Genomic DNA, 27,678 nt, shown 5'->3' with positions numbered 1-27,678 from the left:
ACCTGTTAGTAATCAGGAAAAAGCAGTTTAAAATGGCAAGATCCCATTCTATACCCATCAAATTGGCAAAAATTGAGAAGTTTGATAACACTAACTTTAGAAGTCCAATAACTGTTGAGTTAAACTGTGAGTGAATTAATGAGTTAGATTAGTGCTTTTATGTGCCATATAAAAATTTGTTTAATATATACAAAGTATTAATGAGGATGTGGTGCAACAGGATGTCATACCTTGCTGGTGGAATGCAAATTTATGCAACCACTTCAGAGAGCTATTTGCAATATGTGGTAAATTTGACAATAGCAGACCCATGACCCAGTAGTGTCTAGGTTGTGCCCTAGAACAAGGGTCAGCAAACATTTTCTGTAAAGAAACAGATGATAAAAATTTTAGGCTTTGTGGGCCAAAGCAAAATTAATGATACTATGTAGGTACTTATATAACCACTGAAAGTGTAACCATTTAATCCTTAGAGCAGGCGGAGCTTGTAGATTATAGAAAAACAGATGGTAGGCAAGATTTGGCCTGAGGACCATAGTTTGCCAGCCCCTGTTCTAATGAAACTCCTTCTCAAGTGCACAAAGTCACAGATAAGAGAACATTCATGCTAACTTTATATATGACAGTGAAAAACTGGAAATTGGAAATACCCTAATAGGCAAACAATGGGAGAATAAAAAGTGGTATATTCATATAATAGAATGGATAAACTAAAAGTTGTACATATTCAGGTCAAAAAATGAAAGTGAATGATAAACACTAAAATTCACGTTAGTGGTTATTCTGTGGAGTAAGGGAAGCTACTGAACTTGTAGATTGGTGCACTGGGGGCTTTAAATGTATCTGTAACACTTTAAAATTTAAATGAAAATATGAAACAATTATGACAAAGTGTAAGATTTGGTGACACTAGGAAGTGTGTATATTGGTTATTAAATTATACTAGAGGCCCGGTGCACGAATTCACGCATGGGTTGGGGGGAGGGACCTCAGGAGGTTGGCTGGCTGCAGGAGGTTGACTGTGGGAGTGCACTGACCACCAGGGGTCAGTTCCCGCATTGAGCATCTGCCCCTTGGTGGTCAGTGTGCTTCATAACGACCGGTTGTTCGGTCATAACAGTCACTTAGGCTTTTATATATATAGATTATATTATATTTTATTAACATAAACATTTTAAAACTTATTTTAAGTTTAATTTGGATTATTTAGTGAGCACTTTACAACCAAATGCTAATACAAGATTTCATGCATTTATGTTTGTGTTAAGGAGCAAGTCAGTGCTAAATGGAACCACTTGATTTTCTATGAGAAAAGAATAGAGGCAGGATGGACACAGAAATTATGTAATCCCATCAATATCACAGCATGCTCTTCAAATGAAGGAGCTGATAAACATCATAGGAAAATTGAGTCAGAGGAAATAATAGTATGGACTTGGTAAATTCAAAGAACCATATTTATGTGTTTTGGCTTCAGTAAAAATCACTTTTCATATTCAATTCATGTTGTTAATTTGAATTTTACTAGTTTTATTATTTGGCTTACATTTAGTTTGTAAAATTGTTCTTATTTTCTAGTTATAAAAAAGCTATAAAAATGAGTTCACAGCTAGCCTCTGCTTTGTACATATTAAGTTACACTAGGTAAGAACATTTTTCCTTTAAATGGACCTGTACATTTCCTAACCTGATATATTGTTAGTTCTCAACTGTGTAAAGCAGCATGTTTTAGAGAGAAGGAAATACACCAAAGTATTAACAGTGGAGTAATGAGATTTGGGTGACAATTTTCCAAATGTTCTATACTCACTACTTATGTTACTCTAATAATTAAAAAAAGTAAAGAAAAGTTTATTAAAATACCTCTTAGTTATATTTAATAGTTTTATACTTATGGGAATCACTACTTTATTAAATGTCAGAACTAAAGAGTTCCCCTATAGGATCCAAAAGCTGTTCTCTTGTTTGTTATGAATCATTGTTTGTCAAAACCAGACCTGGAAATACGTTATATCTATTGCCTCACCTGAATGTCGAAGTGCAGAAAATCCTTGCTCATCCTCCCACTCCCAGGTTGATTCACTCTTATTATTAGTGGAATGGAAATCAGGAATTTCATGATACCAGTCTATGTCTGTGCTGCTAATGAAACAGAAAATGATGAAGACATTATTAAGGAATTTCTCAGAACTTGAATGAAATGACTACTTTTATAGAGATTTAAACGTTTTCAGCTACCTTTTCAGAAACAAATAGTGTTTTAAGGACCTATTTATTATTAAGAAGAATAATTTGTTTTGCAAAATGAACTAGACCATCTCTAGAATCTTGAAAGAACAAATGACTTGAATCTCAATTTGACAAAAATTCTTTAAAGAGATATGTAAAGCCTGGCCGGTGTGACTCGGTTGTTGAATGTTGACCTATGAACCAGTAGTTCACAGTTGGATTCCCTGTCAGGGCACATGCCCTGGTTGCCAGGCTTTATCCCCAGTAGTGGGCATGCAGGAGGCAGCCAATTGATGATTCTCTCTCATTATTGATATTTCTACCTCTCTTTCCCTCTCCCTCTCTCTGAAATCAATAAAATAAAATAAAAACACATAAAAAAGAGATTTGTAAAGACATCTTTGCTCCACTGATGGCATACAAGATTTTCCATATCACTACCAGATCTTCAAAAGAATCTGAAAGACACATAGATGAGAACAAGAGCCATGCACATTCACCTGCTGATGCAGTCTCCTGTGAGAGGGTCGCAGTTCCCTGCACAGTCACAGGGCCTGCAGCCGTAGTCTCCGAAGCCCCAGTATCCCACCATACACCTGTCACAGTGTGGCCCTGCCACCCCGGGCTTGCAAGGGCAGTCACCATTACTGGGGTCACAGAAGGTCACTGAGCTGAAAGGAAGGACGGCTGATCCAACTGGATGGCAGGAACACACTACAACAGAGAGGACATACAAGGACCGATGAGTGACTGGATTGTGGGGACTGGGCCTGCCAATCCCCAAATGGCTTCCTTTTACTACACAGCATGTCCCTGAGGCACATCCTTTAGCCAGTTGGTGTATACTCAGAGAATAAAAGCTAATTAAATTACAGATAAGAAGATAAAATGAGAAAAGCACGCCTGCTGCAAAACAAACCGCATTATCTATAATAATAAAAGCATAATATGCTAATTAGACCAGATGTCCTTCTAGATGTCCCTGTGGACAACCTACTGACCTTCTGGATGAAGCCAGGGCTGTGAGGGAAGCCCGGGTCCTGGGTGGCAGAGGGAAGCCGGTGTCGGCAGCGGGGAAGGAAGGCCTAATGAATTTCATGCATCGGGCCTATAGTTTATTATAAAATTGAAGGCATTAAATATGAGTGGATTTTGGTTGGGGGATGGGAATGAAGACAAAGAAGGAGCAATTTTGTGATAAAGGAAAAAAAATGATGAGTACGGTGTTCAAGAAGCCAAACAAAGATTGTTTCAAAGAGGTAGGCAATATCAGCTGTGTCAAATGCTGATAGATCTAAGGAGATGAGGCTATAGTTTATTATAAAATTGAAGGCATTAAATATGAGTGGATTTTGGTTGGGGGATGGGAATGAAGACAAAGAAGGAGCAATTTTGTGATAAAGGAAAAAAAATGATGAGTACGGTGTTCAAGAAGCCAAACAAAGATTGTTTCAAAGAGGTAGGCAATATCAGCTGTGTCAAATGCTGATAGGTCTAAGGAGATGGATTATTGCTGATAGGTCTAATGGAAATGGATTATTGCATTTCACAACATGAAGGCCACTGGTGTCCTTGATAGGGACAGTTTCAGTGAAATAGTGAGCAGCAAACCTAATTGAAGAGGTCTTGGGAGAGAATGGCAGTAAAGGAAGTTGAGCCTGAGAACAGACACCTCTTTTGAGAAGATTTCCTATAAGGGCACAGAAATGTAGTGGCAGCTAAACCTGAACGGGGATGTGAACTCTAATGAAGGTGTGAGTTTTGTTTATTTTGTTTTAAGATGGGAGAATTATAACATGTCTGAAGTGTGCATTGAGTGGAAATAAGTTGAAGTTTGAAGTTTATCATACATTTGGAGAGACTGTATACTGTATAACATGAATGTATCAAAGTGCTATGTGAAAACTTTAAAAGAAATCACATATTCCAATATAAACATTTCCTCATTACGAGGTGAATAAACCGATAGTGCCTTTATCACTCAGGTAAGTCAATTTTGTTCTTGACAACATATAGGGGAACCAGAATAAAGACCCACATCTAATGTAATATATGGTATCCCACCACCACCATTATCTTTTTCTCTAATAGAAAATTCAAGCCTTTCTGGGATTTAGCCCCTCTGTACTACCATATATTTTAAAACCTACACATATTTCAGGAATGGTCAGAGAAGAATGTGATTCTGTCACATGTGCTAGTGGATTTCTGTCAATGTGACTTTTTACATAATTACCAGATAAAAATACCACTTGCAAACTATGCAGAAGTAGCTCCAGGCAGAAGGCCCTGACATCTTTCACAGCATACTTTTTCAGACTGCACACCGAGGCTTGCCTTGCATACCGATCTCCTGAAGTTTGTATAGCAGGCAATATCTGACACTCATAATCTACATTTCTTATTTTCTTCCAAAATGCAAATATATTTCCTTCTTGCTTGGGGAAAAATAAGAGGTTTTTCTTAGATTCTGGTTCAGGTTCTGATTCTCCAAAGTATATTTCTTATTAGTTGTTGATTCTAAAATGTAACTCAAGCACTTAATTTTTACCTATTCATTATGATGAATGTCAAAGTTACAACCCAACTGGAGTGACATAAATCCTACTGCAGCTTTGTCTTTTCTTGTTAGACATGAAATCCAATAGTAAACATTTGCCCTAAGCTGCTCTCACAACCAAATTAGCAAAACAAAATTAGTTAAAATGACATTTTTAACTCCTAAATATTGTTACAAGATTTCTTTTAAAATGCAAATGACTAATTTAAAATAATATATTCTATACTGATATGTCCTGTTGTAAGAAAACCTGAAATGATAATACAAAGCATTCAAAACAGATACGATAGAGAAAATGGGTACTTTCATAAACGATTTCACAATAGGTTCCCTTTAAATAATGAATTTAGATACTTGCTAAATGATACACGAATTTTATTTACAGATATGTGGTTGCATCAATACACCTATTGTGTGAAGCACTGTTTCTCTATAGAGTATTTACAGAAAAGAGGACACGAAGCTGCTCTGGAGTATATTCTACCAGAAAACCTAACTTGTAATGAAACAACAGATGAACATGTTTTCTAAGTAACCTTCTGCATCTGTAAGGCTCTGAAACGAGTATTTGTTTCAACCACAAATGCTAACAATAAATACAGTTGTTTGAAAGTTACCTGTAACATGTCTTAGGAAGATCTCTTAGGAAGACAGAAAATAAAACAAGGGCAGTATAATAGAGTTGGTAAGGGCACAAACTTAGGAGTCAGACTAGATGAGTTCAAATCTGGTTCTAAGGCTTATTCCTTTGTGGAATTAACCTCCTCAAGACTCAGTTTTCTCACTGATGAAGTAAGAAGTATGCCATAGGTTTGTGTGAGGATTAAATAAGATGACATATATATGTAGCAATGTATCAGGCATTTATTGGCATCAAATGCTCAAAGAATAAATATTATTATTACCTAGGTGAAACATTGGTTTTAAAATGCTCACCATTCATTCATGCCTTCACTCACACCTTTGTCAAAGAGTTCTTGAACTTTAGAGTTAACATGAACTATGCTAGGGGCTGAAGACACAAAAATGAGTACAGAGTCAACTAACTCTTTAGTAAGAGAAGAGAGATAGGCAAATAAATAATTACAGGGCAGTAAATGTTATAACAGTGTAGTCCAGGGTGCATGAGAACACAGAGGAAAGAGCAATAACTGCCTCGGTGTAGATAAGGGTTGTTTTGAAAGGTAATTAATGATCAAACTGGTTTTCAAAATAAGCGGAAATTTCTTGCTTTACACCTGGAAGAAATTTGGAGGCAAATGGCTTTCTCCACGATTCGAAGTCCTATAGAATTAGGTAACTCGCCTGTTACATGTTTCTTTCTTTGGATTAAAAAAAAAATCAATCTGCTGTTACTGTCCTTTTGTGGATCACAACATGTTGAGAAAAAGTAGGGTCTGATCTATGGTTATAGGAAGGTACCCTACAATGTAATGTAGAACTAGAGTCACAGCTGTCAACCCATGTGAACATAAGTATGCACAAATGGCAGGAACATAATGGAAAAGTTATGGCTTCCTTTATTCTGATGGGGTTGCTAAAGCCTTTGGTGGTGGAGTCATAGGAAACCATTGCTGTCTTTTCATCTTTATTTGCACCTTCACTAGACTCCTAGGAGTCTGTTTGCATGTCTTTCACTCAGAGTGATCCATGATGCCAAGCGTGCTGTAGACACACCCAGTTGTGTTCAGCATCTTACCCTTTTGAAATTGCCAGGACTCCTTAGCATTACCTTATGACTCTAGCTTTTTGCTATTCTGTTTGCAAAAGCTACACTGGGAGCAAAATACCCTGAAAGTATTTATTTCTGATTTAGCTTTTCTAAAAACAGAACTCAGAGTTCAAGGCCCTCAGCTGGGAAAGAAGCTGTTGGTCAAGCGCTTTCATCATTGTCCAGTGGCCACTCCTCAGTGTGCTGCCCAGGCTCCCAACATTTTCTCCTGAAAAGGCCAAGGCCCTACAGAATTTCTTATGGGGAATTTTTAAAGTCAAAGCTATTTTGAAAGCTGTCCAGTTGCCTGCGGAGGCTCTTGGATGACTAGGAGTTAAAGGAGATGACTTTGCATACAACTCTAAACAGAAAGGAGGCAATATGAACTGTTGTTACTATATTTAGTGTGAAGTTAAATGTTAGATAAAATAAAATCTTCTAGCGTTTTTGGTACTATTTTCTCCCTTCTTTCTACTACCAACTATTTGTAAACAAACTTTACTCTATACCCCTTTATTAGCCTAGGGAACAGTTTTCTATACATCCTTTAAATGTTATATGCATTGTGTTCAAAGATGTTTAGTTCCATGATGTTAAAGGTGTATGTTAGTTTCAAATAAAGTTATGCTAGAATAAATCTAATAAGAGAATGATCTAAATTAAGATTTGCCTTTCACTTACCAAAATGCCGTGTCTCCTGAGTTACTGTACATCCCACAAAAAGAAGATCCATTTCTGCCTCTATTTAATGCTTTAAAAATAATTGTAAGGTATTTAAGTATATTTATTATCTGTCTTCTATAAAATTTTAAATGAGTAATGCAAATAAATACAAGTCACACTCTTTAATTTTTAATGCTTCACTATGTGGCTCCTGCTCAGACCCTACATTTGATTTTTGTATCATTCCTTTCCTGTTTACTATTTGTAACTGAACCAGTTACTATTTATTCATGAGTATATCTCAGAGTTCTTTGACAGCTAAATAGCCAATTTTATATTCCTGGATTGCTACTTCAGTTAAAACTGAAGAAAGTACTTTTGAATGTAAAGACAAATTTTACTACAGGGAAACTTTTCAGTATAATTTTGGACACAGTATTTTGCTTTGAAGATTGGTTATATCTCACATCATTATCTTTTTGTTGAAGAAAGCCTCCTGTATTCCCAATCACTCAGGCAGCATCCACCCAGGCACCTAGCCAGGAATTGAGGTCATCCCTAACCCCTTTTTCCTTTGGAGAAAGAACCCTTATTTATTCCATCTATCTTACTAGTAGCTCTCTCCTTTGAACTGATGTTGCTAGTCCCTGCTATAAGCTATCATGGTACCCTTCTCTTCATAACACTTACTGTAGTTTCCACTTACATACTTACTTGGATAAATGTACTTATAGTCTGTTTCCATGGGGTTAGGAACTGTTTTATTGTATACCAGAGGCCTGGTGCATGAAATTCATGCACGGGTAGGGTCCCCAGGCCTGGCCAGCCATCAGAGCCGATTGGGGCCTTCCGGCTGCCAGCTGGGGCCTTCCTTCCCCCGTCTGCCAGCTGCTGGCCGGGGCCTTCCTTTGTTCTGTGTCGATCCCTGGTGGTCAGTGCATGTCATAGTGAGCGGTTGAACTCCCGGTCAGTCGAACTCCAGAAGGGACAATTCGCATATTAGCCTTTTATTATATAGGATACAGTGACTATGATGAGCCTGCCACATTGTCACAACTGAGTAAATCTATGTTGAGTTTTTAATAATGGATGAATTATAGTCACTTAATAACTATTTCTTAATGATTGATATTCTTCTGGCCTCTAATGTAATCTCTTTATGTTGTGTTTTTTTTGTTTGTTTGTTTGTTTGTTTTTGCCTCACTGCTGTTTCTATGGTACACTGTAAAGGCCTAGAAAGTAGGAACCACATCTTTTCATATCTGTATCCTCAAAACCTAGGACTATAACTGACCCACTTCAGGGACTCATTCAATCTTTGTTGAATGAATGAATGTACCTCTCAATAACCAACAAATGTGAAATGATGTTATGTTTTAAATGAATATACCTCTCAATAACTGACAAACATGCAATGATCTAGGTTTAAACCTCCACAAAGGTTCATACTATTTATTTATAGGTTTTTAGTATCTTAGCACCACAGCATTTGCAATACTAAGATACTAGAAAAATAAAAAATAAAAACAAAGCAAAACAACAAATTCATAGAAAATTAAAATGCTCAAGTAGAACAGATTATTCTTAATTTTGAGACTATTTCCTACATTTAAAAATGCTTCACTCAGTCAAGTTTTATTATTTATTATTTGTAATAAAAGTTCTTTAATCTAACTCTGTAGGAGACATTCCCACCACACTGGCAGCAAAATTTTTTGTGTGTCACATTAATCAATCTGAAATTCCTTTCCTCACTTTCATCCAATTATATCTAATTATGACTCTTTGTTCTAGGGGAGTAAATTATTTTTTGCCACTCCCTATATCCCCTTACACCTTTTGAGTATGTGTAAAAAGTTATATTCTCTCTGAGAAGTTTCCTAATTGATCTGAGAACATTTATGCTTTTTTATATTTATCTATTAGCATCTTTCTTTTCATGATTGTTTTGTTGGTCTGTTTGGAACACTCTCTACTTACCATCACCTTTCTTGTACTAAGAATTCTTAAGATAAATACAATTCTTTATATTCACACTTCACATGGCTCTTTATCAGTAAGCAAAGTCTTATTCAAAACCCAAAGTGATATTAAAAAAAATCTAAGTTTTTAATATATTATTTTTGGCTCCAGTATGTATATCTGATTATCCCCACCTTTGTTAACTCATTTTGTTTTCATCAACTATGTCATAATTTGGATCTTTGTAGGTCTTTGGCTCAAAGTCTCTGAGGTCAGACAAAGCTGGGTTCAAATCACAGCTCTGCCTCTGACCATTTGCATGAACTTAGACAAACTATATAATCAATTTAAGCCCCATGTCCTCATTTATAAAGTACAAAAGACACCACCTAACTTATAAAAATTGCTAAATGGGATAACTTATGTCAATTGCCCAATAGTAACTGGCCCATAGTAGCTACTCAACAAATGCTAGTTCTCTTTTTTATACCCCATCTAATTTTGTCCGGACTTCTGGAGGTTTTGTTATTTTATAATTATTTGCGTAATTAATTCTTGTCCTCATCAAATGCAGAATGACATATTACTTAGTTATTCAGTGAATTACACTTTGTTTTGGAGCCATTTTAGAAAATTCATGACCTCTCCTACTTCTATTCCCCAGTCTGACTGACTTTTATTATTCATCAATTCATAAAATTTCTCCTTGTGGGGTGAATTTTAATATGTTATTTAATCTTTTAAAAGGATAGTCCTACTCTGATTATTACATTATGATATATGTATTTTCTCTATCATTTTAACTTCTTAACCCTCTTGTTTTATATACTAGATTTTTTTAAAAGCTGAGATTAGCCCAGCTGGCATGGCTCAGTGGTTCAGCATTGACCTATAAACCAGGAGGTCACAGTTTGATTCCCGGTCAAGGCACATGCCCAGGTTGCGGGCTTGATCACCAGTTGGGGGCATGCAGGAGGTAGCCAATCAATGATTCTCTTTCATCATTGATGTTTCTATATCTCTCCTTCCTCTCTATGATCAATAAAATTATATAAAAAATAAAAATAAAAAGCTGAGATTAGAGTTTTCTAACTATTATTGCTGAATCACTAGAGTCTAGTAAGGACTAATTTACTTAGAAATTAAAGTCTATCTGATCTAATGAGTGATAGAATGTGGAGGGAGAGAGAAGGAAAGGTAGGAGGATTCTAACAATGATTCTTTGGATTCTTGTTTGGCCTTTCGGTAATCAGTTAACTGGTTGAGAAGCAGAATATAGTAATAGGAGAAGCAGGTTTGGTATCAAAATAGGGTTTCTGTAGGCCCTTTGGACTTGAGGTGCTTATGGGATGTCTGATATAGAATAAATGGAGTAGAAATGGTTTTTGAAGTTGTGGATTTTGATGTTCTTTCACAGGAAGAAAAGCATAGTGTGAAAATCCAGAGGGCAAAGTGCCAGAAGGAGACCAAGATGAAGTAGCCAGAAAAGTGGGATAAAAGCTAAGAGAGAGAACATAGCTAATAGGCACATGGACTTCAAAAATATTGAATAAGGTAAAAACTGTGAGGTTAGATTGGATATATTGGAACTCATTAATAAGAGCACTGATTAGTCAGAATTCTTTTGGTTGCAAGCACTGGAAATGCAAATCAATCAACTTAAGGAATTATTAGTTCATGTTAATGGGAAGGAGAAGGGAGGATCCAGGGTCTTAAATGATATTAATATTTTCTCCCCATCTTTCTCCATAATCTCTGTCCTTCTCTGTTTTGGTCTCATTCTTTTCTATTGAAGCCAGGCTTTTGGTCCACAGAGAAAGACAACATTGGAGGTAGCACCAGCCTCACATCTTCTCATCCTCACAAATCCAGAGTAAGGAGGAAACTCTCTTTACCCACTTCAGAATGTATAACTTTCTGGGAAGGACTCTGACTGGCCAGGCCAGCCAGGGTCATGAGCCTACACCAGTGATGGCGAACCTATGACACGCATGTCAGAGGTGACATGCGAACTCATTTTTTTGGTTGATTTTTCTTTGTTAAATGGCATTTAAATATATAAAATAAATATCAAAAATATAAATCTTTGTTTTACTATGGTTGCAATATCAAAAAATTTCTATTTCTATATGTGACACAGCACCAGAGTTAAGTTAGGGTTTTCAAAATGCTGACACGCCGAGCTCAAAAGGTTCGCCATCACTGCACTAGACTATTTAAAGTTTGCTTTTCAGAAACAGTTAATTCATATTGATTCTATGCTGGAATCATACACAGTTACTTTCAATATAAAACAAAGATGTCTATGTTGTTTACATGACATAAAATGAACTCATGTGGCTTTCTAAGATTACAATTTGAAAGAAAAGCCCACTTAAGCTAATACTGAAAGAAATGTCAGTGACCCTTGAGGAAAATCCTTTTCTGAGACAGACCAGAACATAGGCGCAAGAATGAAAAATGGACGTCCTATGGGTTCCTAAATGTGTCACTGTGGTAATGTATTCTGGTTTTTACTAATTTAAATTTTTTATTTTTAAGACACTTTGAAGGGAAAGAAAAACCACCCTAGAGGTAGAATGAAGTAATTGTTAAATAGAGGTATGAGCAAACACAAAGATTCTTTCTGGGAACATCATGAGAAGATCATATCTGAGTAGACTGTGAAGGATAGAAAAGTGATCTGCGGCAAGATAGTCATCCATTCAAAGCACTTTTATTTCCATCAGCTGAGCAGTTCTCACTTAAGTCAGAAAGCAAAAAAAAAAAAAAGGAAAGAAGAACAGAAAAAATGATTTGGGTGGATGATAGAACTCTGTCTTTACAAAGAGAGCTGGCTAGTTAGGGTAACAGTAACCAAGTAACCAGACATTATCTTGGTAAACACTTGGTTTGGGTTTAAGGGCAGAGGGATCAAGTTTATTTTTATTCATTCTCTACTGAAACGCAATTGACTACATTTATTTTGGCCCACCAGGGAGGAAGGAAGGGCACGTCAGTTTTTTAAGAGGTTGTTTACTTTGATAGGGAATGAATTCTGCTTTCTTTTCCATTTGCTGATTTTTCTTTAAATATGGAGAAAGACTATGCAATAGTTAAAAATAAGTTTTGACATAAAGGTCAATAAATTTGTTGTATAGTTACTAACTGGCTATTTCTTAAAAAGAGAGCTAATTCTGTTCTAGAAAGCATTTTCTTCAAACATCTGTTTCAAACCATGTGTTATACTAAAGTAAGGAAATTTTTCTGTAGGAAATTTCATGTCATGGAGCGAATAGCTGTTAATATTCCATGCCCAATCAATCTCCCATTTGTCTAATATTTAATACCCTTTGTATTAAAAGGAATGAGAAGGAGAAAAGGAATTTATGAAGAACTGAATTCAATGATTATTTAAATCCAACACAATAACATAGTTGTACTAGTTTAATGCTATGTTTTAAAATATGTAAATATGAAGTAAAAGGAAAATGTTGATGTGGCACTAATTTTATTATAAATTCCAGTTGCAGTATACTAATTCACTTCCAAGTATGAGATATTTACAGTAAATAAATTTATATACTATGAATAAGAGGGCATTCTCTGAATGGAATTGCTAGGTCTTTATTTTGAAACTGTTACATGAAAAACAGACATCTTAGAATTCTGCCAGAAATTGCTTGGAGAAAAGCTGAGGTTCTAAGTTAGACATCTTTAAGTGGGAGAAGGTACTAACATTCACATCTCTCACTATGTCAGGAGAGAAGACCTACCTGTCTAGCCAGAGTTTTAGTAATCTTTTAGGATTTCCTGTCAGAGTCATGGCTAATTCAGTGAGTAGACTAAGTTATAGATGACTATTAGCTCAAAATCTTTCACCAAAGATGAAAATAAATGGAGCTCACACAAGAAACAAGAATGATATAAGTAGTTGTCCTCATATGCTAGTCAGGAGGCCAAAAGGCTAAATCAGAATTACCAATGAAACTTAAAAATACAGCATAAGTGCCTATCAGTAGATGAGTGGATTAAAAACTGTGGTACATCTACACAATGGAATACTACGCTGTGGTAAAAAAGGAGTTCTTGCCCTGCATCAGTAGATGAGTGGATTAAAAAACTGTGGTACATCTACACAATGGAATACTATGCTGCAGTAAAAAAGAAGGAGTTCTTACCATTTGCAACAGCATCGATGGAACTGGAGAGCATTATGCTAAGTGAAATAAGCCAGTCAGAGAAAGATAAATATCACATGATCTCACTCATTTATGGAATATAATGAACAACATTATCTGATGAACAAAAACAGATCCAGAGACAGAGAAACATCGATCAGACCGTCAAACCTCAGAGGGAAGGTAGGGGAGGGTGGGGGCAAGGGAGAGATCAACCAAAGGACTTATATGCATGCATATAGGCCTAACCAATGGACACAGACAACAGGGGGGTGAGGGCATGAGTGGGGGGGGGCAGGAGGGTAATGTGGGGATAAGGACCCATATGTAATAACTTAATCAATAAAGAAATTAAAAAAATACAGATCTCAACCCCCATCCCTGATGGAGATTCTGATTCTGAAGATCAGGGCCGGAGCTCTGAGATGTCATGTTTTTAATAAGTGTTCCCAAGTGATTCTGATCCATATGCAGGTTTGACTAGAGAGAAGTTCTTGGATCAGAAATGGGACCGTGAAGGTGCAAGACTTCATTCAAAGGTGAGAAACCATTCCCCTTTTGGTTTAGAGTCTGAGTCACTGAATTCCTGATTAAAGAAAACAACAATGATCTGGTAGCTTGAAACTGGCATGGTGGGACTATTTAAACCATAAAAATTGGCCAGTGCTATAAATCAGCATTTTGTTTTGTTTGTTTTCTTTTCTCCCTAGAAAGTCAGCATACCACTGCCTATTAGGTTTATTCTCACATTTATACTGTGCCTGCCTTAGGAAAATCTAAGGTTATAGGATACCAAGGTACATAAGTGACTTTAGAGATTTCAAATAAATTACTCTAAAAGAGACTTCTCTTTTAGAACAGAGAGATGGTATTCCTTACAGTACCTCAGTACCTCAGTGAAATTATGTTTTCCATTTTACTTCTGTACCTTTGTGACCAGCCAGTTTGAGCCTTGATTTCTGCTCTCAGCCCCAGATTCAGTTGGGGCGGTTTCACACTGTCCCTTGGGTTCACAGACCTTAAACTCACTGTCCTTTTAAAATTCGTTTTCTGAGTTGTAGAAATAAATTCAGTTTCAATGATCTTCAGTAGTCTTAAAAAAACAAACATCTTTGGAATCCTTAGAAGTGATTTCTTGGCAATGGAAATGTGTAGCTGACTGTTTGGGTCCCGCTGTTGATCCTGGTTACAGTTGAAATAAAGAGGAAGTGAGAACAGAAATGATTTAATTGCTCACAGGAATACATCTGTTGGCTAGTAGATTTGGTGCATGGCTCTTTTTATTTAAGTTTGATGAATTTATGGCCATCAATTAAGTGCACACGTAAGGACTATAGCACTTAGCACGGTGCTTATCAGGATAGAGGTAGGGAAAATAGAGCCTGGAACATGAATGGGGCCAATAAATCCTTGGCTTACCTGGTAGGGAGCTGGTGATGTAACTGTGAACAGAGTCCCAAGACTAGTGCCACTAATACTTGTTAAATGAATGAATGTGCCAAGGTGAGTATTCTATTAAATGTGTGGTAGATTGAGTAACATAAGTTCATTCCATTTTCTAGATGGACTCATTAAAGGCGAAGAAGGCAATCATTGATTAGAAAGTAGGACAAAGTGTGTTTCGGCACTTTTAGAGGAAAAAAATAAAACAGCAACCAAAGAAGTGTTGGAGGCATCTCACCACGGAAATCTCCCCTCACCTGCTTTCATCTCATCCACACATTCCCTTCAGGTACTCCACAAATCTCTTTCATTGCACTTTCCTCATATAGTGGGGATAATAATAGTACCTACATCAAAGTGCTTTTGTGAAAGCTAAATGAATTAATGAATATATTGCCCTTTGAACCGTGAACAGAAAATAGTAGGCACTCTATACACATCAGCTATTACTATCATATCACCACCATCACCACAGTGGATTGAAGTGGCCTGTTATTTTAAGTTTCTCCTCATCTAGAGTGTAAGATCTTTTAGGGAAGACCTTTTATCTTTACAGACCTAGTGCTTATTACAGTGCCTGGCACTCAAGACATGTCTCCTGAGCAACACTAAGTATATAATTTATGTACTACTGGTAAATTCTATCTGGGTTGATGCTTCAAATTTTTAATGGTTCCAACTCCTGAGAAGACATAAACTAGGAAATGAGGGAGAGAAGTGTTTTCATATGTCATCACTGATAAATGATTGTAGACTGCCGAGGCTTAGTTTATATTATGTTTGTAATTATTTCACTGATAGAAATATAAGGTCCTTGATAGATGATTGTGGGATCTAGCATTTGGAAATAAATAACAAATAAAGGGAAGGAATTTCTGGGACATGGCTTCCCAAGTTTCTATAGAACATTGGCCCCACAGATGTTCTGTAAGAAAGGATTCCCTGCCTGGCCGGCGTGGCTCAATGGTTGAGCATCAACTTATGAACCAGGAAGTCATGGTTCGATTCCCAGTCAGGGCACAAGCCCGGGTTGTGGGCTCCATCCCCTGTGTGGGCCGTGCAGGAAGCAGCCAATCCATGATTCTCTCTCATCATTGATGTTTCTATCTCTCTCTTCCTCTCCCTTCCTCTCTGAGATCAATAAAAATAATAATAATAAAAAAAGAATCACCAAGGCCATTTGCCAACACATTAAGAAAAAGAAAGAGAGGAAGGAAGGAAGGAAGGAAGGAGAGAAAGAGAGAGAGAGAGAGAGAGAGAGAGAGAGAGAGACAGGCAGGCATTCCCGGTAAAATTTGAGAGACACACCTCAAAGCTCTGTCTGAGGTTTGTTAATGAAAATTAGCATATGAAGGGCTCTGAGAAATCCTGAGGAAACCTTTGGTTAATTCACCATTTTCTTAATTTTCAGGCCATAGACAGATTTCGCCTTATATTCATTTCTACTAACATCTCATGGAATTAGTGTTCCATGGATTAAACTTTGGAAAGTACTAAACTACAGAAACACACTTATCCAGATTTCCATTTTCCCCTCAGTAAATCTTTATGTAATTCAGTTTTTAAAAATTCTAAGTCTTTATGCACAAGTAGAGATGCAAACCTTGGTAAATTTGATGCTCAGGGAACGATAGGATGTTCTGGCTAATTTTTAAAAAATTAACCTTTACAGTAAGTGCTAAAATTCATTTAACTTTTATTGAAAAGCTTTCTGCAGCATTCTCAAACTTTAATATGATATGATCACCTGGGAATTTTGTTAAAGTGCAAATTTGATTGGGTGGGTCTGGATGGGAATAGAAGTTCTGCATTTTCTAATCAGACGGTGCCAGTGGGATTGGTCTCTGGGCCACACACTGAGTAGCAGATTTCTTTTCTGCCTTGGTGAGCAGAGTAGAATAAATATAATAAAATTGTTATTTTGAATAACATTGTACATGTTGTTGATAGAACCACACACTGAGATAGTTTAAAGTTTTAAAAATATCAACTTGTTTTCTTGATACTATCTTTGTCATAAAAGTAAATTGGGAACTAAGGGAGAAAAGTTGTGGCTATAGCAACATCTATATCAGCACCTACCATGAAATCTGATACATTATAGATACTTAATAAATGTCAGTTAATTAATTTATTTGTCATTAATTTTATTGGAATTAATAACTCTCAAAGTGACAGGGATACATCTGCCAAGGAGATAGTTAATGATAAGAAAATATTGCTAAATAATAGTGAAAATGAACTATTAGACTTGATAAATTAGTTCAGCAATGTAGCAGGATACAAAATTAACACCCAGAAATCTATGGCTTTTTTATACACCCATAAGGAGCTCACAGAAAGAGAAACTAAAAAAAAACAACAACCCCATTTACCATTGCAACAAAAAAATTAAGATACCTAGGAATAAACTTAACTAAGGAGGTAAAACACCTGTACTCGGAAAACTACAGGACATTGAAAAAAGAGATAGAGGAAGACATAAAGAAATGGAAGAATATACCATTTCATGGATTGGTAGAATCAACATCGAGTCAAGACAGTCTCTTCAATAAATGGTGCTGGGAAAATTGAACAGATACATGCAAAAAAATGAAACTAGACCACCAACTTACACCATACACAAAAATAAACTCAAAATGGATAAAGGACTTAAATGTAAGACGAGAAACCATAAAAATCTTAGAAGAATCCATAGGCAGCAAAATATCAGATGTATGTTGTAGCAATATCTTTACTGATACAGCTCTTAGGACAATGGAAACTAAGGAGAAAATAAACAAATGGGACTACATAAAAATAAAAAGCTTCTGCACAGCAAAGAAAACCATCAACAAGACAACAAAAGAGCCTACAGCATGGGAGAACATACTTGCCCATGTTATATCCAATAAGGGTTTAATCTCCAAAATTTATAGGGAACTCATACAGTTTAACAAAAGGAAGGTAAACAACCCAATCAAAAAGTGGGCAAAGGACCTAAATAGATACTTTTCAAAAGAGGACATACAGAAGGCCAAGAGACATGAAAACATGCTCAAAGTCACTAATCACCTGAGAGATACAAATCAAAACGACAATGCGGTACCATTTCACACCTGTCAGAAGGGCTATCATCAACAAATCAATAAACAAGTGCTGGTGAGGATGTGGAGAAAAAGGAACCCTCGTGCACTACTGGTGGGAATGCAGACTGGTGCAGCCACTGTGGAAAACAGTATAGAGTTTCCTCAAAAAAATTAAAAATGGAACTCCCATTTGACCCAGTAATCCCACTTCTAAGAATATATCCCAAGAAATTAGAAACACCAATCAGAAAGGATATATGCACCCCTATGTTCATAGCAGCACAATTTACAATAACTAAGATTTGGAAACAGCACAAGTGCCCATCAACAGATGAGTGGATTATAAACCTGTGGTACATCTACACAATGGAGTTCTATGCTGCTGTAAAAAAGAAAGAACTCTTACCATTCTCAACAGCATGGATGGACCTGGAGAGCGTTATGCTAAGCGAAATAAGCCAGTTGGAGAAAGATAAATATAACATGATCTCACTCATTTGTGGAACATAATGAACAAAAATAGATCCAGAGACACAAAGCATCGAACAGACAGTCAGACCTCAGAGGGAAAGAAGGGTGGGTGGGAGGGCAGGATAAGAGATCAACCAAAGGACTTGTATGCATGCATATAAGGAAACCAATGGACACAGACAGTAGGGGGATGAGGGCATGTGCTGGAGGGTGGGAGTGGCCGGGGAGAGATCAATGGGGGAATATGGAGACATATGTAATACTAACAACAATAAAGAATTTAAATTAAAACAAACAAAAATAATAATAGTGAAAATGTTGCCAAACATATGTTTGCCAATTAAATATATTATGGAGACATATGTAATACTTTAAACAATAAAGAATTTAAATTAAAACAAACAAAAATAATAATAGTGAAAATGTTGCCCATATGTTTGGAGGGCATGTGCTGGAGGGTGGGAGTGGCCGGGGAGAGATCAATGGGGGAATATGGAGACATATGTAATACTTTAAACAATAAAGAATTTAAATTAAAACAAACAAAAATAATAATAGTGAAAATGTTGCCAAACATATGTTTGCCAATTAAATAATATATTATGGAGAGTTGGTAGAGATAAGAATTAGATGTGCTAATAGGTGTTGGGACCTACCCCTGGCTCAGTAAAGGGAAGAAAAGAACCAGAAGGTGCTAATAAGGAAAACCATGCTAGGGAAGTGAATGGACACAGGCATCTGTGCCTCAAACATATGCTGGAATAGTGAATGAAGATAAGCCTTCATTGGGCAGTCTACCAGTTGATCAGGGGGCTGTCTGGAGAAGGAAAGAAGGAGATATAGATCTTCCCTACTAATCCATCTACCTGCTACAAATTATGCTAAAAGGACTAAATTAGTATAAGTTATTTTCATAATTCCTTACTTGGTGCATCTAAGTATTTGTTAACTAGGAGAGATTAGCAATATGAATTATTATTGATTTCTAGCTTCAAGTCTGAGTACATGCAGAAGTTGAAGTAAAATAGAACTCTGAGAAATAGTATTACATCCAAATTTTGGGCTCAGTGTTGAAAGTGAAGTGTGCCACAATCTATCTTCTACAGTTTAAGAGAGAAAGCTTGTAACAAAGAAGCCCAGTCAAATTTTCATGTAGATATCTCCTGCCTGACGTTAAAAATATGTATTTTTCAAGAACACTAGACTTTTTCCTTTAAATTAAAAAAAACACACCAAGATTTTGAATGATTATTTCCCATTGTATTGCTCCCTTCCTGTCACTGTTTTGAGCCAGAACATGGAGTCCTTGGTGGGGAAAGGAAGGGCATGATCATCAATCTCCATTAAGAGTCTTGAGTAGTTTGTCCTCTAATAATTTCTGAGTTAATAGACATGTAAATACTCATGTAGTTAGGCAAGCTGTTCAGCCACATTGGACATTGACTTAAGTTCTGCGTGCACCTTTTACAGTCACATTTCAGATAATTGCACAGGCATTTTAAAATTCTACTCTTTTTTCCAAATAAACTCCTTGGAGTTATGCCAACAAAAACAGAATCCATTCTATATGAATTTGGTATTGGGTGGGGAAGAGAAGGGATTTATTATTATGTTCTAAATTTGTTTATGATATGGGGGTACATTAGAGCAGTGTCAACCAAAGTACGTTCATACTGAAACCAAACAGGTGTTCAAATTCACTCTAGAGATGAAAGCTAGAATGACCCAAGTGCAGGAAACCACTCTTTATTTTATTAACTTCAGTCTACTTATTATTGTCAATGCTCTACTCATATATTTTGTCTTAAGATAATTTTAAATATATCTCCCTCTTCGTCATTCTTTTTTCCCTTATACTAGACATCTTGTTTTCCAAAATGTGGTGCTACAGAAAATAATTTCACTTCATGGAGAGTGAGAAAGGAGAATTTTTTAAAATGAATATTGTACTGTTTTCACCTAACAAGATGAAAATTCTTGCCCCTTATCAATGAAGTTAATTGATGAGTGTGAGTGTATTGTCTGAAATTTCATGACCTCTCTCCCTTGGACCAGCAAATGAAGGATGGAAAGATTCATCCCTTTTATACATATCAACCTTTTCTCCAGCAACCATGAATGAGTTCACTTACATTTGCAAGCATCTGGAGCAGAGAAGGGTCTCCGGAGGTCCCGGTAGAAGCCTGGCTTACATCGCTGGCAATGCTGGCCTTCCGTGTTGTGCTGACAGTCATTGCAGACACCACCACTGCGATTCCCTGATGCCTCCCACACATTAATGTCAAAGTGACAGGCATCAGCATGTCCATTGCACTTGCAGGCTGGAAAAGAAGCGTGGAAGGAAAGCAAATCATTAAAAATAAAGTGGTAGGTTTTCTAATATTCAGTTAATTTTTTAAATTTTATTTTTAGTTTTTTGAAGAGTACATATTATTACAGTACATAAGAACCAAAACAATATAAATAGGTATACATCAAAAACTCTAGTCTCCCATCCGCATTTAACCTGTTTCCTCTTGCCTTTAATAGGTTACTACTTTCTTTAAAAAAATATATTTTTAAATTGATTTCAGAGAGGAAGAGAGAGAGAAAGAGAGATAGAAACATCAATGATGAGAGAATCATTGATCAGCTGCCTCCCGCATGCCCCCCACTGGGGATCAAGCTTGAATCCCAGACACATGCCCTGACTGGGAATCGAATTGTGATGTCCTAGTTGATAGGTCGACACTCAACCACTGAACCACACCATCCAGGCATTACTTTCCTTTTTTAAAAAAGTTTTGGGGTATTTTTGGTGTATATGTTTAGTGTTTCTTTATAGATTTTTTGAGGTATAATTGACATATTAGATTTTTAAATTAAAAAATAAGTTTGAAGACATGTCTGAAAGCAAATCAGTTGTAGATTTGTCTACGTAGGCAGAGATATAACAGTTACCTTAGCAACTGGAGTTGAATTTATTTTGGAAAGACTATTTGAGTGGCCACCAATTTTTTCTCTCTTTAATGGAAATATGTCACCATTTCCATTCCTGCTGCTTCTCAAGGCACTGTTATCACTGTGGGTCTCATGCCTTACTTAGAAAAACCTAGATTGTCAGGCATTATTTGAAAATAATTCATATTGCAGATATAGGCCTGAATTTATGCTCACTAAGCCTGGAAAAAGTTCTGTTTGACAGGAGTTAATAACTTGGTAGGTAGATTTATTTGTTTTTCTATTCATCAGCTATTGTTGTACTGGTGAGTAAAGGTAGTTGCTTATGGAAGCCTTAATTTTCTATAGCAGAGGTCAGTAGTGTTTCCTATGTAATCAATTTCTGAAAGGCATTTCTAGGATTATCAGTCAGTAGCACCAAGTGACAAGTCTTTATGTTCTATATGTATTTAGATATGCAGTTGGATTCTCTGTAAAGGGCCAGCATGGCATTCTAGGAATTTAGGAGAAATTCTTTAGATTCTTTTGATGAGTGATTTAGAATAAGATTCCAGACCTTTTTTGTGTGGAGGTCAGCTGTATTTGAAAATGTTTGTGCTATTGTTTTTCATTGTTTCCTTGATATGTTATGATATTTTGAGAAGATTTATAATCTTTAAAAAGCATATTATAAGATAATTTAAGATTTATGCTTAGAGGAAATCCTTTACATTTCCTAGAAACTAAAATAAATCAGTTATGATGCCAAATTATGTATGAGAAGAGACTTCTCACAACTTTACCCACAGTACTTGCCTGTAAAGCCCAGTAAAATTGAAGTTTGTGAGTATGAACATTGTTATGGGCATGTGACTTCCTCTGAATACTTTGAATTGAAAAAAAGAACCCAATGATTCATATTCCCATATTTTTTACCCTTCTATCTAATTTCAAACCTTAAACCCAAAGTTAACCTGGTAATGCAGTCTCCTTCTTGACTTCCTGGCATAATTTCAAATCTGATTTGTCATTTTAAGTAATAGTATGATAGTATGGGGAAAAAGTATTTAATTTGGGATTCTGAAGAATTGGGACCAAGTCTTAACTCTATTTACTAATTTTGGAAAATTACTTAATCTTACTAAGCTTCAATTTCCAGATCTCGAAAATGGGATTAACACCACCTGCTTTATAGGGTTGTTTTGAGAAATGAGTTCATGAGTATAATTCATTAACTCTACTATGAGGGTTACTGAATACCATTATCCTAGTTGCTCTTGTGTCTGGCCATGTTTTTATGATGCCAAATTATTAGGAAGGGTGCTTAGGTGCCCCAAAGTGGCCAAGAAAATGAGCAACATATTCTTGGCAAAACAGTCATATTGGCAACTTGGCAAGCTGTCATTCTTTCCAATAGTTGAGGGTATAGTGGGCAGCGATACTGGCTATGTTTATGTCGGTCACCCACCACTTTATATTATGTTTCCAGAGACAACAAGGAGTCCACAGATAAGCTTACTTTGTAAAGAAGGCTCTGAGTCTTCTAGGCTTGGTACTTACTTCTGCACTCTTTAGGAGATCCTGTTTTGCCATCAGCTGCCTCCCAGGGGCGGTCATTGTACAATGGTGCACAATGTTGGCAGTGGGTGCCTGCTGTGTTGTGTTTACACATACACTTCCCATGGATCTACAAACAAAAATAAGTAAGAGCTATGAGCACAAACCGCGCTAGAAAAAAACATTTCTTCCTACAATCTCATCTCGTTAATTGGCTTTAAAATATGACATTCATTCACCTATTTTTGTATATTTTTACATATTATATTTTAATGCAATAATGAATATCTTTGTAGCTAACTATCTGTGTACAGCTTTATTTATTTGAAATGTGTTTTCTAGAAGTCAAATTAAATGGTAAAATATATATATCTTTAAGACTTTGAATACATTTTGTCAAAATGACTGGTTATTTTCTTTTAATCCCACAGTTTAGAAAAAGAGAGGAAAAGAGAGAGAAACATCAATTTGTTGTTCCACTTATTTATGCATTCATTGGTTGATTATTGTATGTGGCCTGACAGAGGATCGAACCCATAACCTTGGTGTATTCAGAAGACACTCTAACCAATTGAGCTACCCAGCCAGGGCCAAGTGTTATTTTGTGTGGGGGGTTTTTTTGTGTTTTTTTTTTTTTTTTGAGAAACAGTATAAAAGGGAACTCAGCATAAAGATAATACCAGTCAAAAATTGTTTAATGAATATATACAAGGGAGCCCTGGCCAGATAGCTCAGTTGGTTAGAGTGTCATCCAGATACACCAAGGTTTCAGGTTTGATCCTTGGTCAGGGCACATTCAGGAATCAATCAATGAATAAATAAGTGGACAAACAAATAAATCAATAACTCCCTTTGTTTTTCTCTCTCTCTTCCCCAAATCAATAAGCAAAAAAGAAAACTTAAATACACACACACACACACACACACACACACACACACACACACACAGGAGATTCAATACATCAATGCAATGTTTGGCCCACAAAGCATTACAAAATATAATTTCGGTCTTTAAGAGAAGTATAAATGTAGTTAGAGAAAAAAAAGATTTACATAGAAAAAATTACAGATAAACTAGACAATAAATAAATACCTATGAAACAAAATGCTGTTGGAATTAAAAGTTGCGAAAATTACCATAGGTTGGCAGTTCTGGAGGGCTTTATGAGAAGGTTTGGGTTTTGAGCTGGTCCTTGAAGATGGACAGTATTTCTGACAGTAGCGAAGAAAGTTATCAGGAAGAGGAAACAAAATAAACCAAGGTGTGGTGCTAGGAGTCTAGGGATAATCTAAAATGTTTTGATTGCAAACAATCAAAATGACATGTATTTAGAATGGTCAGAATCAAAATGAGTTCCTAGAGTTCAACAAATCTGGAAATAGTTACACCAATACATTGATCTACTGCTTTACCTAATTTAACACTCTAGTAAGTTGTGTTATTTTACCCAAGAGCCCCTTTCTCTTTTAATTATCTTAATATCCTATATTATAAAAGGCTAATATGCAAATTGACTGGATGGCCAAATGATCAGTCACTATGACATGCACTGACCACCAGGGGGGAGACGCTCAGCACAGGAGCTGCCCCCTGGTGGTCAGTGCACTCCCCCTGTGGCTCACGGCTGGCCAGCACAGCGGCGGTGGCGGGAGCCTCTCCCTCCTCAGCAGCACTAAGGACCCCTTGGGGGATGTCCGACTGCTGGCCCAGGGGGAGCCGGCCTAAGCTGGCAGTCAGACATCCCTCGAGGGGTTCCAGACTGTGAGAGGGCGCAGGCCAGGCTGAGGGACCCCCCTCCAGTGCATGAATGTGCACTGGGCCTCGTGTGTGTGTGTGTGTGTGTGTGTGTGTGTGTGTGTGTGTGTGTATCTTTATGGAGGGACTCTGAAAGTAGCATAAATATTATCCAAGTATGATATATAACTATTGTGGAACTTATATTCACATATTTAAATGCAAGGATTACATAGTGCTTGGAGAACTGCAGGCTAATTGTGAATAAACCACATGAGGCCTAAGAGTTATAATCTGGAAAATTTCATAAACAATGATCTTGGTGGTCATCTTGCTAAATTTCATTTCTGTGTATTGTAATGTAAGGTTTTTGTGCTTAATAAAAATTGATTATAGCTGTCTTTTTAGCTTTTAGGGATTAGTAAATAAATATATATAATTATTTATTTGAGAGGGTGGAATTGGCTCCTCAGAGTACCATGATGTTGTCAAAATTTTTGTTGGTATTTTTTGTAGAAACTCAACTAATGTTATAATTCAATTTATTGGTTTGGTCTTGGAATGCCCAAGTGTGAAGTGAATTATAGCTACCTATTTTCTTGGGCTCCTCTTTGTGACCATTTTTCCATAGGAGCTATTGATATGGAAAGTCCCATGGAGTTGTAAGAGTTTACTATACATCTCCATTTTCACATCCAGGCAAGCTCTAAAGATAAATTTGCACTTAAATTTGGAGGTCTGCAGGAATTCAGTTTCTACTGGTCTATAAGAGTGAGGTCTTTTCATTCTAGCTCCAGGATATCTGATTTTTCATATATTCTGGAAGAAATGCTCTAGTCCTACTGCTCTTATTAAATCTTTTTTTAAAATATATATTTTTATTGATTTCAGAGAAGGAGGGAAAGGGAGAGATAGGAACATGAATGATGAGAGAGAATCATTGATCAGTCGCCTCCTGCACACCCCACACTGGGGATTGAGCCTGCAACCCGGACATGTGGTCTGACCTGGAATCGAACTGTGACCTCTTGGTTCATAGCTCAGTGCTCAACCACTGAGCAACACTGGCTGGGCTTATTAAATCTTTTGAATTCAACATTCCTTAACATCATGAAAAGGGAAACTCTTTATCAAATAGCTTCTGCATGGTAAGATTCTTTAAAGGCTCTCAGTAAAAACTGAATAACTTTGTTTACTTGTATGAGATGCTGATTTCAAACAAAATGGAATCTTTGGAAAAACTGAATAAGAAAAATCTTCCAAAGTTGAAGAGTTTAGTAAAGTGAAGGCAAACTTGAGTAGCTGAAGGAAGTTGATAGCATAATGAAGATCAGTCAGAGAAAGACAAGTATTATATAATTTTACATAATGTTGAATCTAATGAAAAAAATAAACAACAAAATAGAAACAGACTCATAGATAGAGAACAGTCTGAGAGCTATCAGAGGGGAGGGGGCTTCGGGGGGCTGGATGAAAAAGGTGAATGGATTAAGAAGTACAAATTGGTAGTCACAAAATAGCCCTGGGGATGTAAAGTACAGCATAGGGAATATCCTATATAATAAGAGGCTATTATGCAAATTGTCCCCTTGACCGGGAGTTCGAACAGGGGGCGGGGCTGGCCAGCCAACAGCCTGTGGCCCCTTACCCCGGCTGGCCGGATCCCACCCGTGCACGAATTCGTGCACCAGGCCTCTAGTAGTCAATAATATTGTAATAACTATGTATAGTGCCAGGTTGGTATTTGAAATATCAGAGGGACCACTTTGTAAAGTATATGATTGTCTAACCACTATTTTGTACTAATACAAAACTAATACAAAATAATATTGAACATAAACTATAATTGAAATATAAAATTAAAAAAGAAAATGAACCAAAAAACTTAATATAAAGTTAAAAATAATAAATAAAAAGTCATGAAATGTATATATATCAGCTTAAGGATGCTGGAATTTATCCTGTAGGTACTGAAGACCCACTGAAGATTTTTGAATACTGAAAATATATTAAATACCCTATGTTATTTTCTTTAAACATATTTCTTTCTATATCACTCCCTATCTTGTCTGTTCTCGTTATTCTTCCCCTTCCTCCTTTATTATTTCTTTATTATTGTATCTCAGCTTATATTTTCCAACAGCCAGTGGTACCCATGTGTATTTTCTGATAATGTTCCAAATTTTAAAAGGTTGTTAATTCTTATTTACTGCCTTTTTGCATCCTTTATACTTTTTAACAACCATGTATACAGTACTATATAAAGATAGATACTACAAAGTACTGTTAGTTTTCTTTAGAGGAAGTAAACTATCATTATAGGTCAGTGTTTCAGGTTTGGTCCTGGAATACCCACAGCTCATAGGTTAGCCCTGGCCCACAAATTCCAGGCCTCAGGAGGCCACAGACATTTGGGGAAATCTCATCAAACATTCACATGTATCACAAGTTAATGTGGACAGGTCAGTTCCCTCTGGAGTAAGGATTTCAGAGCATTCCCTTGTTTCCCACATGCTGAGAATTGGGATGACCTCCCAGGGTCTGAAAGATGCCAGCCCAGCAAATTTTTCTGCACACAAAAAAATTCAAGGAGCTGTCATTTTGAGTATTACCCAAAATAGCTGTAAATCATTATCTAGATCATTTGAAACAAGAAATCCTTCCTCAGCGATACAACTGTTACTGTTCAAGCTTGAAAGATCACCCACTATTTGATGCTTGTGAAAAATGTGCAAGTAAAACTAGGTCTTCATTGAAAAAAAAAACAAAGGAAACTTTAGTAACAAGTTAGTTAAACATAGCTCTTATTTGGTACACAAACATAAAGTAGATAAGGAGCAGGAAAATGGAATTATGTACTTAAGATTTGTTTGAAGAGGAGTGGTGTCTGGCTATCTAATTAGAAAATGAGAAATCTACTTTAACAACAAATTTGTAGTTCCTGATTATCTAAGAGGTACACCTTGGCATTTTGGGCACTCTATGAGTTTTATACCCCCTCTATTATAATAAAATATTATTTTATTACAAAATTTTTCCTACTTATATCTAATATTTATTTGTTACTACTATTAACCTACTTGCAAATCACTTTTAGCATATTTATCTTACATGGAGGGACTCATACAAACTTTGAACCAGTAATTTAAAGAATTATTGGAACAGCATGCTCATTAATAGCTGTGCACTTTGGTGACAAA

At 36.4% G+C, this 27,678-nt stretch overlaps 1 protein-coding gene across 5 annotated transcripts in view; it reads right to left on the bottom strand.

The window, feature by feature from the left end:
- The window catches only part of NTN4 (netrin 4), a 111,306-nt gene that overhangs the window by 15,796 nt on the left and 67,832 nt on the right, over positions 1-27,678 (bottom strand). For 4 of the 5 annotated variants that reach the window (XM_005882365.2, XM_005882367.2, XM_014530049.1 and 1 more), the window contains exons 4-7: positions 22,747-22,873; positions 20,400-20,588; positions 2,730-2,943; positions 2,027-2,142 (exon numbers count right to left, since the gene is read on the bottom strand). In XM_005882365.2, coding sequence (XP_005882427.1) covers positions 2,027-2,142; positions 2,730-2,943; positions 20,400-20,588; positions 22,747-22,873 — 646 coding nt within the window. The remainder of the gene's footprint in view (positions 1-2,026; positions 2,143-2,729; positions 2,944-20,399; positions 20,589-22,746; positions 22,874-27,678) is intronic. The other variant, XM_014530048.1, reaches the window with a different exon arrangement.

The sequence above is a fragment of the Myotis brandtii genome, unplaced genomic scaffold, assembly GCF_000412655.1.
Source record: "Myotis brandtii unplaced genomic scaffold, ASM41265v1 scaffold708, whole genome shotgun sequence".
Taxonomy (NCBI): Eukaryota; Metazoa; Chordata; class Mammalia; order Chiroptera; family Vespertilionidae; genus Myotis; species Myotis brandtii.
The sequence above is the reverse complement of the archived record's forward strand: the minus strand, read 5'-3'. Positions and strand labels throughout refer to the sequence as shown.